Source organism: Glossina fuscipes, unplaced genomic scaffold, assembly GCF_014805625.2.
Source record: "Glossina fuscipes isolate IAEA_lab_2018 unplaced genomic scaffold, Yale_Gfus_2 1, whole genome shotgun sequence".
Lineage (NCBI taxonomy): Eukaryota > Metazoa > Arthropoda > Insecta > Diptera > Glossinidae > Glossina > Glossina fuscipes.
The window spans coordinates 993,153-1,010,337 of record NW_023998415.1 but is presented as its reverse complement, the minus strand read 5'-3'; the positions used below and the strand labels follow the sequence as shown (position 1 = coordinate 1,010,337).

The 17,185-nt window shown below is 34.7% G+C and overlaps 2 protein-coding genes across 2 annotated transcripts in view; one reads left to right on the top strand and one right to left on the bottom strand.

The window, feature by feature from the left end:
- The window catches only part of LOC119645370, a 125,805-nt gene that overhangs the window by 53,794 nt on the left and 54,826 nt on the right, over window positions 1-17,185 (bottom strand). The gene's annotated exons all lie outside the window — the stretch shown is intronic.
- LOC119645371 lies at window positions 1,043-15,462 on the top strand. The gene is made up of 2 exons (XM_038045555.1): window positions 1,043-1,269; window positions 15,172-15,462. Exons 1-2 carry the CDS (start codon window positions 1,139-1,141, stop codon window positions 15,434-15,436), a joined length of 396 nt encoding a protein of 131 aa, XP_037901483.1. The 5' UTR covers window positions 1,043-1,138; the 3' UTR covers window positions 15,437-15,462.

Here is a 17,185-nt window from a genome sequence, read left to right as displayed (position 1 = left end):
CCGCGTAGGTCTATTCTTTCTACTCCGCTATGTATGCTAAGCGTCCTTATTCTTTGTATTATATTTTTAAGATGACGTCTAGTTCATAATGGTAGGTTGATGTAAAACTTACGTTACATAAGCCTTTACATGGAAACAAGGTATAATTTTTGATACCTAATGATTTTACTTGTTATTTTGACCCATTCTAAGAAACTTATTAGATTTGTTAAATGGCTGTAATTTACCGAACTATTTAATACGTGATCAACGTGAATCGGCGAGTTGGCTTTGTCAATCTCAATGCTTTCTATTAATGACACCTAGAACTCCAGAAAATTGGCGAAAATAATCCAGCAATACTAATTCCAGCTTCGGCCTGACAACGGCTGTGACTGTGGTTGGCTTAAATCGCGGGAAGAGTCTTTGCTCAGTATAGAGTACAGCACCCGGGTTTCTTACTCAAAGATAGACAGACGTTTTAGATAGTGCCTCGCCCCCACCAGGGAGGAGATACGCCCATATACGTATCTCCACTGGAACTCGAGGTTATTTTCGGGGCGCTGAGCGTTCGTTTCCATACTTCGTGTGCTATCTAGATCCGTGGTGTTAAACCTTCGCGCCAATTCCACATTAAACACCAAGATCTGTACACCACAACACCACATCTGTAACAGTAGATCGCTGTGTGAAGTTAATTGCATGCAAGCGCGTGTTCGAAACGGGAGAAAATAAATAAAGATTTTTGGGCGTAATATTGGTGAAAATTGAAAAAAAAAAACAACGGAAATTGATAAAACATTCATGGAAGTGTTCGTGGTTTGTGATTTGGTCATTTTCTGAGCTTAAATTGTGAATTATTAGAAAGTTTCCTTCTTAAGATTTCATTACTTCACATGTGTTAGAACATGCACACTTATTGCTCAACATTAGTGTGTCTTGAGGTTTTTGACTTACATAATTTGATGGCGCGTGGAAAATTATTTAAATTCATAATAACTTAAATAAATTTTGTAAAAGTTTGTGGATTTGTGGATTTCGGAGCACAATTTTTCATATGTAATAACTGTATTGCGACTATTGACTAAGTACTACTTGAGGTGTATCTTTCAATAGAACTGCTGGTGTGGAGCACTACTATTAATTATTACAAGTGGTGATGCTGAAGTGCACTTCTGTATTTTGGTTATTGCTGTGGTGTACTTCGCGCTGTTACGCTACGTGGTGGCTGATTACTTGGTGTAGACAAGCGCAGTGGTGTCCAAACTTTTTTTTTCAATTTATTTTGGGGTGAGTGTCATAGATTTTATTGCATATTTAATTATATATAACTTAAACTTCAAGCACTTCGCCTTTTCTCATATTAAAAAATACACTGAATGGAAATTTGAGTATATCTCACAACTAGTGGTTGTTTTACATCCGCTGCTTACTTAGATGGGGCACCCGTAGCAACGTCGGTTACACTTTTCGTGATTGGCACTGCACAAACTGTTGTAGCGTCGAAACCTGTGGAAACCTGGTCCGTGTTTGTAGTAGTGAAAATACTGTGGTCACAGCTAAGGAGGTGGTTACGAAGGTGGTAGAACAGTTAAGACTGACGTTGGGCGTCAGTGTCCACGGTATTTAACTTATTGGCAGCAGTGGGGCTGTAGTCCGTACGTCATCCGATGAGGAGAGAGAGAAGATCGTGTCCAACATAAAGTTTGGGGAAGTCGGGCTTGATGTTTCCGTTTTTAACAAATTAGTCCCGGGAGTTCTAGTGCAGTCCATCTATCAGAAGCCAAGTTCGTTCTTTTTTATAGATAGGTTGTACGAGATAAACCTGAAGGGTTGTTGTACAATCGCCAAGAGTTCGACGAGAAGGTCCGCCTAGTGTTGAAACCATGCTCAGATGTTGACGACAAGACTAATTTTGTTTTGGAAAGTGGCACTGTCATGGATTGCCTTTTGCGCACTGGTAGGGTGTACGCTGACAGGATGTTGTTCCCGGTACGCCTCCATGGTGTGGTACCTATACGTTACCGCTGCTTCAGCTTTGTCCATATGGTCAAAAACTTCAAGGTGAGGGGTGCAGTTTGCCGACATTGTACTCAAAGTGGCCACAGACACAGTATGTGTACGAAAGCCGTACACTGTAGAAACTGTGACTTTATGGGGCACCCGGTGAGTCATCTTACGATGGGCACCGTCTGTCCTGAATATAACAGGATGGTTCCGCGGGTAGCAACTTGTCATTAAAATGGCCTTGCTCATACTGCAATATAACTGCAACCGCAGTCATCATGCATTGTGCGACCTTGGCCATTAGCATTGGGGTAGAACTGGACCAGGAGACGTATGAGGGTAGGATCAATAACTAACCAGCGGTAATGCGTGTGTTTATTGACGCCAATGGCCGCTCTGTTGCCGTTGTGAATGGTGTGAATATAGAAGTCACACTTGCCCTGACGAGTAGTCACGGTGTTTACATGGCCATTGAACGGCCGCACGAATGGAAAAAGGTCCTCAAGCACTGACTGCATAGTTGTGTATGATTCATTTTCTGTGCTTGTCTAAAGGTATTCCATCACAGTGGAAAATTGCAAATGTCTTATCGGGCATGAGTCTCCTCCTATTGCTTGGAAATATTCTGGAGAGTGTACTGATAGAAAGGCTTCAAATGAAGCGTCAGAGGTCTTCTCAGGTCTCTCGGGCGATACATGGTGGCGTCTTCGTTACGTGCGCAACATATGAAGCTTCTGTAAGGCGAAATAAGATTTTGAGCTGCCAGCATAATGTTGTTGACGTGCCTGCCCGTTTGTAAAACAGTCTCAACTGACGCTTTACAGGTACTGATGGGTGCACCCTTCTGGACCTTGAGGTTTTATGATTGAGTAATGCCTATAGGATTAAGAGTGGCATGCCTTTACTGGATGGGCTAAGAACTTAGCATTTAGAGGGATTAAATTCCAAGGAGCGTAAATTGCTGTTAAAGTAACGTGTCCGTGCCTCATGGCAATCACGTTGGAAAAATAATGAGAATGGTAGAATGACTTTTAACTTTAGTCGTGATGTATCATTTGTAGAAAGTCACCCGGGGTTTGGCTTTAACTAATACCTCGAATTTCTACTTATGATCGATTGTAGTCTGGCTTTCTCGACTCCTGAGACGACAGTTGCATTGAACGCGTTTGGTTTTTTCCTCAAGCGTCTGCGCCAAGCGAGGTTTGGTCAACTCTGTTTAAACTCTACTTTGACTGGCATATCGATATAACCCACTTACTGGGGGATGAGCCGTATGGGGCTCTACAACTTATCCTAGAGACTACTCCCCGTTCTAGTATGGCATTGTGGTGAAACCCATTTCCACGGTTTTTTCCATTGCATTGGTTGTTTGAAGTTGACTTGGGCTTTGCGCACACATTCCTATAAGCGTATCTGTTTTCTTATTAAACGAAAGGGTTTGGGATAGACACCCATTACCTAGTGAGAATACAATGCCCACGCGCATGATATTGATTGGTTCTTTATCCCTGCAGCTTTTTCTGCAGATTCTATCCCATACCGAATCTAAGATCGCATGGGACTTGATGCAAAACCTGGCTGGCGATTTTTGTTATTTCTTTCTTCATAACTCTTTCTCTTTTTAAATTTGGTATCATGGGTGTTAGGAGTCCCGGAAACAATCTTCCGGTTTCTGCCTGAGAGCAGGCCCCCAAATCACGGGAAGAGCCTCGGCTCGGTGTGGGGTTGCACAGCAACCGGGTGTCTGGCCCAAAGAAAGACAGAAGTTTTAGGTAGGCCTCCACTCACCAGGGGCGTAGATATGTCCATACACATATCTGCACTGAAATTCGGTGACTTACCATCCTTGAGACGCTGAATGTGCGTTTTCACACTTCGTGTATTATCGGGCAACGTAAGGTTAAACCTTCACGGCAGGTGTCCATATAAAACCCCTAGTCCCATCAGTAATAGTAATAATTCGTGCAACGAACAAACAGTTGCAATTTAACATACAATCTGTGGGCAACAATGATTTAAAAGCATGTGCTTTTTAAAAGCTTATGCTTATTAAAATTGCTCCAATTAGTAAGTAGAAACTCCCAAATCAATTGCCAAATTTTATATATTTGATATGAAATGGAAGGTATATAATGTTCGCCCAAAGGTGGACTTCCGCTTTTGTATCGCACCCGTATTCAATTAGCTGCATTAGTATCATGCAACAGAAAAAACACAGTGCGTTCTACTTTATGCAACCGTGACACCGTAAAGAAAAACACAGTTACCGTAAAAGTTGTCCGCCGTTGCTTACAATCAATGCAAGTTTTCGTGTGCACGCAAGCTGTTTATTATATACAAATATATGGATGGGTGGAAATTTTGGAATCGCTTCTGATCCATTTAGAGTTTAGGAGACGTAAACACGTTCTGCAAACACAATTACATAAAAAGCGAGAACGTTTTTTTTTTTAATATTGATTTACAAAACGTATGTATTGCCAGCTGAATTCTATTCTAGTCTATTAAATATGCAAAGCTATGTTGAATACATCATAAATAGCCTTTGGATGATGAACAGACAGTAAACATAATATCAGATCAATCAGTGGTTGTTGGCGTAGATTTGCTATAAAAATGTTAGAAAATATGTTGATAATAAGCAGTGACAGTTAAGCAGTCATCAATCACAAGAGAGTAGAGGGAATCTGATGCATTTGGTATCAAGCTGTCATTTACTAAATGTTTTAAAGTATTTATTTACTTCTTCTTTTTTACATATTTTTATTAAATTTCTATGCACAACTATGAAACAAGTACGCGCTCTATGAATAATGATGGTGATGAAATAGTTGGTGACTCATAGAAGTTTTTCAAGGTATTCAAGGCGCAAATATTAAAGCACATGCTTTTTATCATCTAAGAGTGATTAATATGAAATTTTTATAAACTTTATTTTTTGTAACATTAGGAAAAGACAAGCAATATATTGTCGCTCGATTTGAATGTATATAGACCCGATACGTAGAATTAATTAATTATTATCCGCCTAAGTGGCCGAGTAGGCAAGAGTCTGGACCAGCAACTCATTGGTCGTGGGTTCAAGTCTCAAGTGCGGTAAAGTTTTTAATAAAGCCAGAAGCCTTTAGATGCTAGTGCTTTAAGACATTCTCTGGCTAAATTAATAATAATAATAATAATTATTTATTTCATATAATAAAATAAGTTTTAATAAAAATGGTCGTGTTTACTTTTCACTTAAGATAAGAATGGACGGTATAATGAAGAAACATAAAAAAAGCCTTTTTCTCTCGTGGTAAGATTTCCTGCATATTGGAATATTAAAATGGTTTAGGATATGTAGAAATTTTAGCGACTGAAAATAAATAGTTATCTATCTGAGATCAGATAAATTTTATGGGGAGAATTCCCCTTTTTTCATTTCCAACGCAATGCATGAAAATCGCAGGAAAATGATCTAATTTCTACATTTTTTTAAATTATAAAAGCATTTTATGCTATTTATTAAACATATATATAGCTCTTTTGCACCATACGTACGAAAGACCGCTAAGTTATAACACTCTTAGCACTATGGTGTGTATTTCTACGGTTTGACGTACTCATTAATGTGCTCTTCTCGTCAGAGCTTAACTTTATCGGTAAATTTATTACTTTTATACTTTGTCCGCGAACGTCGTTGTTCGTACATATGTTTGTTCAATTTCGTTTACTTGAACTTCTTCTTACCCACAATGAGAAAATTAAAAAAATTCAATAAACGAATAATTTAACCAACACTTATCTAATAGTTGACAAAAACATATAATAAAACTATTTCTATAAAGTCCATGATCCAACAAGTTCCTAAAGCAAAAAAAAACTGCTCACCACTTTTGTATCTACGGTTAATGTTAGTTTCATCCCAAGACAAGTAGAATTTCCCTACTTGTTTTCACTTACGGGCCGCACAGTGGATTGATTGGGTATGATTTTATTTTGAGCCCTCAGATAGATTTCTTATATTTATATATAAAATGTGATTAATCTTCAGGCTAATTAGCTCAAAATAAAAGTATGTTTGAATATGTATGGGTTTAATAAACGATATGAATACGCAAAATTTTGATCCTCTCAGTGGACAGTACATTAAGTAGGTTTAATAGGCATTTTTTTATTTTTTTTTATTTGTATACAAAATGTATATAAAAACTAAAGCTCACATTATGGATACCTGTATCTGGCGTTCGTTTTAATACTCATACTTAGCTCGTAGTTTTTTCACTTGTTTACATTTTTTACGACACGTCGTCATTGTCAAGCATCATCGGCACCTAGTGGATTTTAATCACATTATCTTATCAGCTTCACTTGAAAACTAAAGAATGAAAAACAACAACGAAGAGTCAAACTACTTCTCAATATCTTTTAAGAAGCTTTAGCAGACAGAACAATCACTTTATAATAGCATTATTGTTACAACAGGTGTGAACAAATGAAACTTTAAAAATTATAGAAAAAAAATTTTTTTTTCAAATACAAAACAATAACAACCACTGACGCAAACAATGAGCTTTGATTTAAAAAAAAAAAAAAAAATATCTCTTGTGTAAAGAATTATAACACCAAGTGAATGTTAGCGGTTGAGTAAGTACTTTTGAGAGACACAGATGTTTTCCTTTCACTTTGAAGAACATGTTTGGGTTGGTCTGCTACGCTCGAAAATGTTATATAATGTAAGGGTTTTCGAAGCTGTCAAAAAATATAAATAAAAATATCTCCCGATATGTTTTGTGCTATATGTGCACAAACGTACATAAAAATAAATGTTAGATATAAAAACCTTTTATCATAGTTTAAGGTTAACAATAAGCAAACGCAGTAATTATTACACTTGAGAAGTTGTAAAATACCGCAGGCATAGAGCGAGAAGCTCTTATAACTGACGTATACTGCAACAACAAGAATATTAACAGAAGCAAAAGACAAAAAAAATTCCAACAATGAGGTGTCAGCTAAGTGTAGAAAAACCAAACAACGCACAAATATTTTACACTTTTACACTTGTAATATTTAAACAATCACATGCAGAAACATTTTTGATTTATCTTAACTCTCCTGTTTTGTGTACGTACCTGACTAGTTGGCGAAGCTATGCAAATTTATAAAAAGTACATTGTAACGTTGACGCGGTTTGTTAGGGCTCGTCTGCATATGATTGTTGACTATATATATATATATATGTGTTTGTGTGTGTGTGTGGATGTATGTATCCTTATTGCCATTGTTGCTATTGCTGTTGCTACTCATGCTACTAGTTGGTTGTCTTTTTTGGTCTCTCTACTGCAAAATTTTATATGACAGATAGTCAACAATAAACAACAAACAACTTGACGTGCAAAAAATGTGTGAATGTGATATGTTAAATTGTCGGTTTTTACGTATGCTTATGCTCACGTGCATATATGCATATACATGTGTGCTGCCGTCATATGTTAAATGTGCTTGTGAGAACTTGCCAAGTACTTCTTTTTTTTTTTGTTTTCTATTTATTTTTTTTGTGATTTTTTTTTTTTTTGTTTCTTACAGCTTCTCTTCTTTCCTATTACTATCTCTTCTTGATGAACAATTCGTTGCGAGACGTTTTTAATTTACAGACAATTAATTGCTTGTCTTTTTAGATTAAAATGAAAAAAAAAAAAGAGAACAACAATAACGTATGTAGTACATAGGTAGGCATTCCATGATAAGAATTGATGGCTATTTTTCAAATCTTAACAATTAAGACATCGGTGTCACTCAAACCTGCTTCTAGTAATATTATTTACAAGTGTCATTCAATATTTTTTGGAAACATTCTGATAACATTTTTCTTAACATACCCGCCTGTTTAACTGTTGCTTCTAGAAAAGTAAAACTATTGAATAATGCTATTTAAAATTAGGCTTACATAAAAACGAATTGGTAAACAAAAATTTAAATATAAAATTGAAATCTTGCAAATATATTTTATAGTAAATGGCAATACATAAAGTTAAAAAAATGGCGGGGTCCACTTACGGGCGCAAGCCACAGTAAACAAACAAAATTAAATTTACATCCATTAGAAGATATTTAGTTAAAAATAAATATGGAGATGACGATCTAAGTCGTTGCAAGATTAATGCGACAAAGGGAATGGTTCCATAGCTATAAGAATCCATAATTGCAAGTCATAATTAAAAATTTCGCGGAAATTTTTAACAGAGTTCCCTGTAAAAATAATTCCGATTGGATAACTAATACTATCGGTTAAGGCGGGCCACTAGATACCCACATTTTTTCATCTAACACCATTCATTCATTTTGGCAGTAAAATACCAGCAAATAAAATCGTGTTTACATTTGAAAGCATCGTTTTTTGTGAGAAACCTTTCGTGACGGAAAGATCGAATTTAATTTGGTCTAAATTTAGTGAAATTAATCGTCTTGCAAATGACCTTATCGTCATAGATTAATTAAAAAATTTTATATAAAGCCGTTTTTTTTCTTTTTTAATATGATCAATCACTCAAGGAATATCCCCTATGCCCCCTATGTAACATGGTGACGGTCAGAAAGAAGTGATGATATAGAAAGAAATAGGGAGGTGATGGTCGTAGCCTAGACCGTTTGTAATTGTAATGCTAACTTATAACTGAGCACACACTGCATCTACGACCAAAGTAAATTCTATTGTGTTTGAGATTTGAGTCCGCTAACACTGAATTGGTAATCGATTGCTTGTGTACCTTAATACGGTCTGAAGCCTAAAGAATAGACTGACAAGATCAAAATTTAGTGCAATTTATTTTACGTCAAATTATTTCTACGAAAAATTAAAAATTAGATCGCTTTGCTATGTATTATCTTGCGGCAATGAGTTTCAAACGGTCGCTTCAACGCTAAATTAACTTCTTTAATTTTTTTTTATTTCGCAATTTTCAACAGTATAATGGAACATAACCTAGAGAACTCATAGTAACTTTGAAATAACCATGTACTTTACATTATAATGAAAAGTGAAAATCGTTTTTCTTATAATAAGCAACCTGATTATGAAACGTATTTCGTATATATATATATATATATATATATATATATATGTGTGTGTGTGTGTGTGGATGTGGATGAGTGAGTGAAATAATGAAAAATTGCATAATTTATTTTGTTGTCTTCCTTTTCTCTGTCTACATTGTCACCTTATGTGACTGCCTGTATGATTGTTTGACAAACATGTAGTGTATGACATCTGCGTGTCAATCCTGAAAATAGGTTTAAATAAAGTCTGAAAGGTCTATACTCTATCATACATTAGAAGATCCATCAACAACAGAATTAATACACAAAGTTAGCAACCAGAGAAATGCCTGATAATGGAAATTGTTTATACGTCTACTATGGTGTTCCCTCATACGCAGAGAGATACGTAAACTTTCCAACCCTCAGCTATTGCTATCATTGTGGTTTGCTTTGTTAGAGTGGACGTGAAAATACCAAACAATAAAAATCCATGATAACGACATTGCCTACCTTTTCGACAACTGTGCCTTACACAGCTTTGTAATTTCTTCGAAATATGGTATTTTAGTGTAGGATTCATTCATGAGCTTTCTGTTCTTTCTTTTACTTAATCCAATCTTTTTTTTTTCTTTTTATATAAATTGCATGCTCTTAAAAGGGTTTCTTTTTAAATGCTTTTCCGCTTGAACTTTCACTACAAACGTTTTTATCGCCTACTGTTATACATAGAAAAATTATATTATTATACTTTTCATTTTTCTGCTAAACCATCAACTGGCCACATTTAAAAATTTTAAAAATGTAGTTATTTGTAGCGAAAAGATATATATATATATATATATATATATATATATATATACGATCGATACGAAATATATACGATCAGCATAAGTATTGGGAACCGATGTAAATATGCTTGCTCTATTATATAATTGCCTCTATTTATGTAATATATTATGTTAAAATCGCGTTCACAACGCCAAAACATTTTTTTGATCACACTTACGAAAATTTAAGTTCGATTTATATTTAACATTTTTTTCACTTCTTTCGAAATTCTAAATTAACAAACAATTCTGCAATTTTTAATTTCTTTAAGAAAATTTTGGTTCCAAATAGGAAAACTAATTGTCTCCGATATGCCCCTGTTTCACCCACAATTGTCCAAAAACCCTACAAAAATAAATGCATTTATCGCGTGACTATGTCTCTGTCAAGTCGTGTTATATACCATATCTGACTATTATACAATGCGGCACACGATATATATCTCTCTTACAATCGAATTTCGTAGCCCAGCTGAACTTTGGTAATAAAAAGTTCAAATCATGCCGAATTAAATGTCTTTCTCGTTTTCATTTTTTGCATGTTGCCTTAGCATTACTTTGGTTTGTCGGTTAAATAAAGTGGCATTTTACTTAACCATTAATATATAAATTAATTTTATTAAAACATTTTTTTATCCAATTAATGCATTTTTAAAATATTGGAAGCTCACCGAGTTTCCACTTTGGGGTGACCAAGCGAAACAATTGTTCTTTCTCTAATATATACCTACACCATACATCACGGTCCATATTCCGCTGGTCGAAATCGGTGCTTTTTTGAAACTCTTTGATTCTAATAAAAATTCCTGCCAGGCAAACGGACAAGCGAATGCACACTGTATTTCGTGTTAATGACGATTATGCCATCGGTGTTCTAATGAATTTTGTATTTTTTGACAAAATTCAAATTTACTTAAAGTATACCAAACAATTAAAATATTCAACATCGTTATCTATGGTTTTTTGCCTGTTATGGGGTAACTTTCCTTCAGCCTTCGCTGTGGAAAATTCGTGGTTTCGAAGATAAGTAGTCATCGAAACATTTTCGTATATCTTTAACTTTGCAGAGTCACTGATCTGCTAAATGCGACTGCATTGAGCTGAATGATAGTCACACAGGCCTGGGGAATACGCCGCAATCCAGAGACACTCTCACACACATTTGAAAGTTATTCTCAAGCTAATCTTTTTGACATGACATCGATGTCATCCGTCCAACTATCCATCGTCAAGACAAATTCGCAACCGATTAGAAGCACTCATAGAAGCACTAGTTTTCATCAGTGGATCACGTAATTGCTTAGCAGCGCTTTGTTTCATACGAAGATGTGCGAAAATTAACTCGGCGAATGCTTCACGGCGAACAGAAAGTGCAATTGCTTCAAAAGATGGAAGATATGTTTAATTAGTGATGGAAGCATACTTTGAATAAATCGACTGTTATCTATCATTCTTCTGAATTTAATATCCGCTTAAGTGCTTACAAGGGTCAGGTTATATCACAATTCTTTAACTCGAAAATGATTTCGCTTGGTTACCCAATGATTGTCTCAAGGATTTAGGTTTTTTTTTTCCATCAATTTATGCTAGAGGTTTATTTTCAGGGATCTGAAGTATATTTATTGAATATCAAAAGCAATGTATTTGTAATGATGATGATTTCCTATTTGGCATTTCTCATCATCAAAAAATTATTAAAACATTTTACGTTCTTGTCATTGTTATCGTAACTTTTCTTATTAAGATTTATAGATTATGTGCGTACCGGAAAATGTCTGTGATGATACGAGCAGATCTTCCCACGAACGAGAACATTTTTATTATGTGCATTAAAGTATGTTCGAATGTAAAAATTCCTTTAATTGTAAAAGAAAAGCGAGAGAGAGAAAGAGAGAGAAAGAGAGAGAGAGAGAGAGAGACGATTGGAAAAATTTTGATGAAGATTGATGGCACGGCATAGTAAATACATATGTTTAGATATAAATGTTTGATTAAGCAAATTATTATTTGATTGTCAGAGCCGGTTAGATTAAAAGCAATTGAAATAGATTGCCTCTGATTGATTTAGAATATAAGAGAAAAGAGAGAAGTAACAATGTTATATATATAGTTTAATAAATTTTTAAGAAGATAACAATTTTAAAGGGAGTGCGTTTTGTCAAAATTTTAAATTTGCATGAATGTCATTTGAAGACAATTGTTCCATTTCTAATAAATGAAGAATGAAGAGGATCAAATAAACACTTAAGTATATATGGCAGTTGAAAAATTGCAAATTAATTATTATTTCTTTTTTTTCAAGTCTCTCTTTTTTTAAATTAAGTCAGTATGAGCAAATTTTAAGTTGTGCATTGAAGTGCTTATAAATAAATGAATTTGCACACAGTTGACCCTAAACGGTGAGTTGCCGGCCTTTCCATCGTAAATCATGTTCATATGCAGGAGTAAGCAATGAATCAATTATTTCGCACATATGACATCACAAGCAAGACAAGTTCTATTTTTTTGTTGTTGTTTGATTTTTGTTGGCGAGTGCGCGTGTTCTAAGTTTATTATTGCGGCTAGGACATCCACATAAAAAATTTATATGCATAAATTTGATGGTGATTGCAGAACTAATTCAAGCTTGTCTAGCCGTATGTGGCTGTGTTCAAAAACAAAAGTCGAAGAATATGGTGAGGTAAAAAAACAGGCATTCACTACACATATTATTAGTTGCTTTTTCCATATAGTGATATCGAATACTGCACTCCGTTCAGTTGAACTCAAACAAGAAAAGTATTTCGTTGAAATGCAATGATCGAAAACTTTAAAATACATCGTTAGCTATGGATTTAAAATTTGATAAGAACGTTCAACAGATATATGTCCTCTGTTATGCTTGTCTTCACCAGTGGGTAACTAATATTCTTATTGTGGCGTTGTCACTGCTCACAATGCGTTTTCTTACGCACACAGCCTATGTGACCTTAGTATTCCTGAACAATAGTCACAATAAAACTCGCCAACACTTAGAAGCAAATTTCAACAAATTTTTAAGTTCCACGTATTCGCGGCAGGATCAAATCCCAAATCGATTTAGATAAGTTCGTCTGACTGCTCATTTCTCTGATCATCTGTGTGCATGTCTGTGGTAAGTATTCTCCCGGTCGCAGGAATTAAAAATCGCCTTTAAACGCGTATTTGAGAGCAGCTCTGGTTTGAAAAGCGAAACGGTTGGATTTACTCCTTACTATATACGGATTATAACAGACATTTCTACATATGTTCTACGGGTTAGAATACGGTGCTTTTACAAGAGTCGAAAAAGCTATCCACGTTCAACCAAAATTATGTATTATATTACGCGATATTTCATTATTTCATTCTTTTTTTGAGAAGACGATACAGCTGCATAGAATTTTTTTTACTTATTTATGTGATTTGTTGTTGAATATTTTTTGGAGAAAACAATGCCTTTTTTTTGTAGGTTTAAACGATGCCTTAAACGGTCAAGAATGATATACATAAATGAATATGGGCGTGGAAAAGTTTTAATTGCTCTACAAATTTTACTTTCCGAACATAATAATGCAGCAATATGCGGATACTTGAAACTTTAAACGCGTTTTTCTTAAAACATGAAATTTCAAAAAGTCATGCGGCATAACTTCAGCGATTTTGATTTTTTTCGGTCAAACTTTGAACAGTATTTTTAATGGAAAATTTTACAGAGAAGTATATAGAATATCTTCGATAATTATTAAAACAAAAAAATAGGCTTTTCTCCAGTATGTCTCTTCTTCTTCCGCACGCGCCCGCCTTCCCGCTCGTCCCCTTTCCGAAATGTAGATTATGGAATTGTCTTTTCTTTATATGCGAATATGCATCAGTAACGTTTCATGCCTCAGAACCTCTCACATTAAAAACGCTTCGTTGCGATGATTGGTGATGTTGCAATCTTTTAATATTTCTTCTTTGTTGTATGCTAAAATCTGTGTTCAATAACCTTCTCGAATGTCATTGTTGTATTGTCTTCCTTTCCATTGCAGAACAATTGTCAAACAAATAGCGCTTTTCAGACTGTTGCAGTGACGCTACCTCTTCCTCTTAAGCAGCGAAAGCTTACACAAAATTTGACATTAGAAGGGTGCATTCATTGAAATTCATCTTCAGTAAAGCGACTTTTGTTTTGTCTCATTGTACTGCGTTATTGAACTGTCAGAGTCACCCAATTCTTTAATTCATTAAAGAAGCAATAAGAAATGTCAAAGCGCACGCCTAAAAGAAGGAAGGGAAAGGCCTTATGTTTAAAAGAGAGTGAAATGTCACTTGCTTCCAGATTAATCAATCTTACCAATAATACAGAGGTTACAAGAGTCTGAAACGATTTCATCACTGCCAGCACTTTAACAATAAATAATGAATTTACTTGCTACCTTTATTTGTACACATCGAAAGCACTGCAACATAAGTAAATATATATATATATGTGTTTTGTGAACGCATAGTGACCTCTTTATTTAATTATAGTTTATTAGTTACATATAAAATAACTTATGCACTTGTATAGGCGATTTTATAAATGATTTTTAAACTTTATGTATTTGATGGCGGAAAGTGGATTACAATTGGCCACACAAACTGACGCGCATGTAAAAAGATTCAAAACTTGTCAAAATAACACAATGCGCACCAAATAACGGCTAAAAGTTCCCAAATGTAGTATTAATTTTATGTATGTGCGCGCATATAAAGTATCCGTTATGACCAAAATAAACATTGCTCGCCGAATTGCTTATAATACAAAATAACATAAGTGCTATCGACAATTCTGCCTTGCACGCTTCAATATTTTGAGCAATACTTGATGAAAAAATCTCTTTATACTGACACTAGCTCGTCGTATTGCACGAGTTGTGCAAATCATAAATGTCTTAAAGTTATTGTCATTAGAAAGTGAAAGCGAAATGTGGTTCAATCTTTGCAAAAATTTGCGGCTCCTCATTGACGAGATATCTATAAAATCCGAAACTCAGAATAAAATTTTAATAAGAATCAAAAAAACATAAAGTTTGCTTTGGGGAGACCTTTACCAAGCAATTGCGATACGATTGCAAGTGCTTAACTTTTAATGTTATTTACGAAGCAATTAATTCATTTCTCAATTTTTCTATCGCTAAATGCGCAAAAAACTTCGAACTCGTTCAACAGATTATCGACCATGATCAGGTTAGACCAATTCCGCATTTACTCTATACACAGGAATAAAAATGTAAAATACTTCCAATTTTAATTGGTGAGCTTTGTTTTGTCGGAACAATTTAAAGCCTATTTAACAATAAAATTAATTTATTAGTTTATTAGCTATACTGAATCCTTCGACTTCGAGACGGACCACCATCAACAAACTAAGGGATATCATTGCAACACCCGGCGAAAAAATTAAATTGTTATGGGTACCTGGTCATATCGGTTTATTGGGAAATGAGCAGGCTGATCGAGCGGCAAAGTATGCTGCTTCTGTTCCTCTATTTATGAATGATGTCAAGGAAACGTTGGATCTTCAAGGATACATTGGAAGAAGAGTTAAAGAGAAAATTACAGAAGGAAATCTACAATAACATCATCAGCACTACTGTTTTATTAACCCTCAATTAACTCAACCTTTATATCCAACAAATGTTGAGAAAACCAAGATCCAAACATTTTCGAAACTTCGTCTTGCTCATACAAGTGCAGCTCACCAATGGATCTTGAAGAAGTCTTCCTCCCCAATATGCAATTGCGGACAAATTCTCACTATAAAGCACATTCTCTGCGACTGCCTTACCTTTACCTTGGCTAGAAGTATTGCAATTGGAACGATTAATCCTATGGACACTTTACAATCAGCTACAGATGAGAAGATCAACACAATAAATTAGTTTATCAAAACTACGAGGCTCAATATCTAATGTACTTTTATAAATTAGAGGAGATAGCCTTTGTTGCTAGTGCTCAATGTCTTCTTTTTTAGTCTAAGGATTTATTTCATTAGTCTAAAAATATAATAATAATAATAATAGTTTATTAGCACGTAAACAATAAAATTTCTGAAAACGAACGTATTTTAGGTGTCTAAAGCGCGTTTACTCTTTTGAAGCAGAGTCTGTTTACTTAACTGTCCTTCGACTTCTTTAATTGCTTTCCTATTTTATCGCCTCCTACAGAGGAACGGCAAATGACGTCTGAGCTGCAAGTTGAGGAGCGTTAGCAAAAACCATAACATAAGCGCCTTGTTTGATTTTGGATTTGAATATGGTTACAGGGACTTTGGAAACGATAGTGATACCAACGATAATAGTAATGGCCGATGAATATGACTACTAACTATTTTCATACCAGTTTGTTTCTGCTCTTTCTTCTTCCCTTTACCAGCGATTGCTTGAGTGATATACGAGAAAATTAATCTTTTTCTTCGTCATTTCCTTTCGTTTTTCGCGTACAAATATTTTCCAAGTTTCTTTCCACGGAGCGAAAATCGTACGCTTATCTTTGAATTTTCTTTTCTTAGAAAAATATTTTTCTTTTAAATTCTTCGACATCTTAATTTGCTTTTCTCATAAATTATTCAAGGATGCCGAGCTTTTATTTACTTTTTTTTGTTAGTTCACAAAACAACGTGGACAGCGTAAGTATTTTTCATATTTTCATTATGCTCTATTAGTTTTCAATTAAAAAATTTTTTTTTTTTAAATTTATTTCGTTTTATTTTAATTTTAAATTATATATGTTAAAAATTAACCTGTAAACTACGTAATCCATCATTTTCGAGCGGTGTGAAATCCTAGGGAAATCTAATTATCGCTGCCCAATTGGAAAACTGAAACTATGGACTTTAGTTTTTCAATTAAGGTGTGTAGGTAACGCGTACCAATAAAAAACTAGTACTCAAAATTTACCATAAAAAAATCCAAAGCGCGATTATTAATAGTAATAAATTATTTATTACAGCGTATTAGGTAAAATATTTCAAACATTCTCTTAAACAGTGGTGTAAAAATGTTCCTGAGCAAAATGTGAAATCGTGTTAATTCAGTTCGCTTCGAGATGAGTGTTACCTTTTCGTAAATGTTCTATTGTATTCGCTCATTCTCCCAGCTGTTGAGTTTTGGGATTCCTATGAGTCCCGCTAACTTCTTTGATTCGGAGCACCGTACTGGATGTCTAGCGTTATGAAGTATTCGGCAACCACTTGGTTTCTGATTGTGCAAATGGCCTCGTATTCGCGGAGGGTAACGTTGGGAAATTTCGCTCGTAGCTTGGCAGAATCTTTGAGGTTTTCTTTTATAAAATATTTCTATTAATTTTTTTTTAAATTTATCTTTAGT

Bases quoted from the DNA above. Each gene is read 5' to 3' on its own strand.
- LOC119645371 (XM_038045555.1), top strand. From the start codon at position 1,139: ATGCTGAAGTGCACTTCTGTATTTTGGTTATTGCTGTGGTGTACTTCG. The intron at 1,270-15,171 runs GTGAGTGTCATA...TTAATTTATTAG, and splicing joins TTTTTTCAATTTATTTTGGG to TTTATTAGCTATACTGAATC.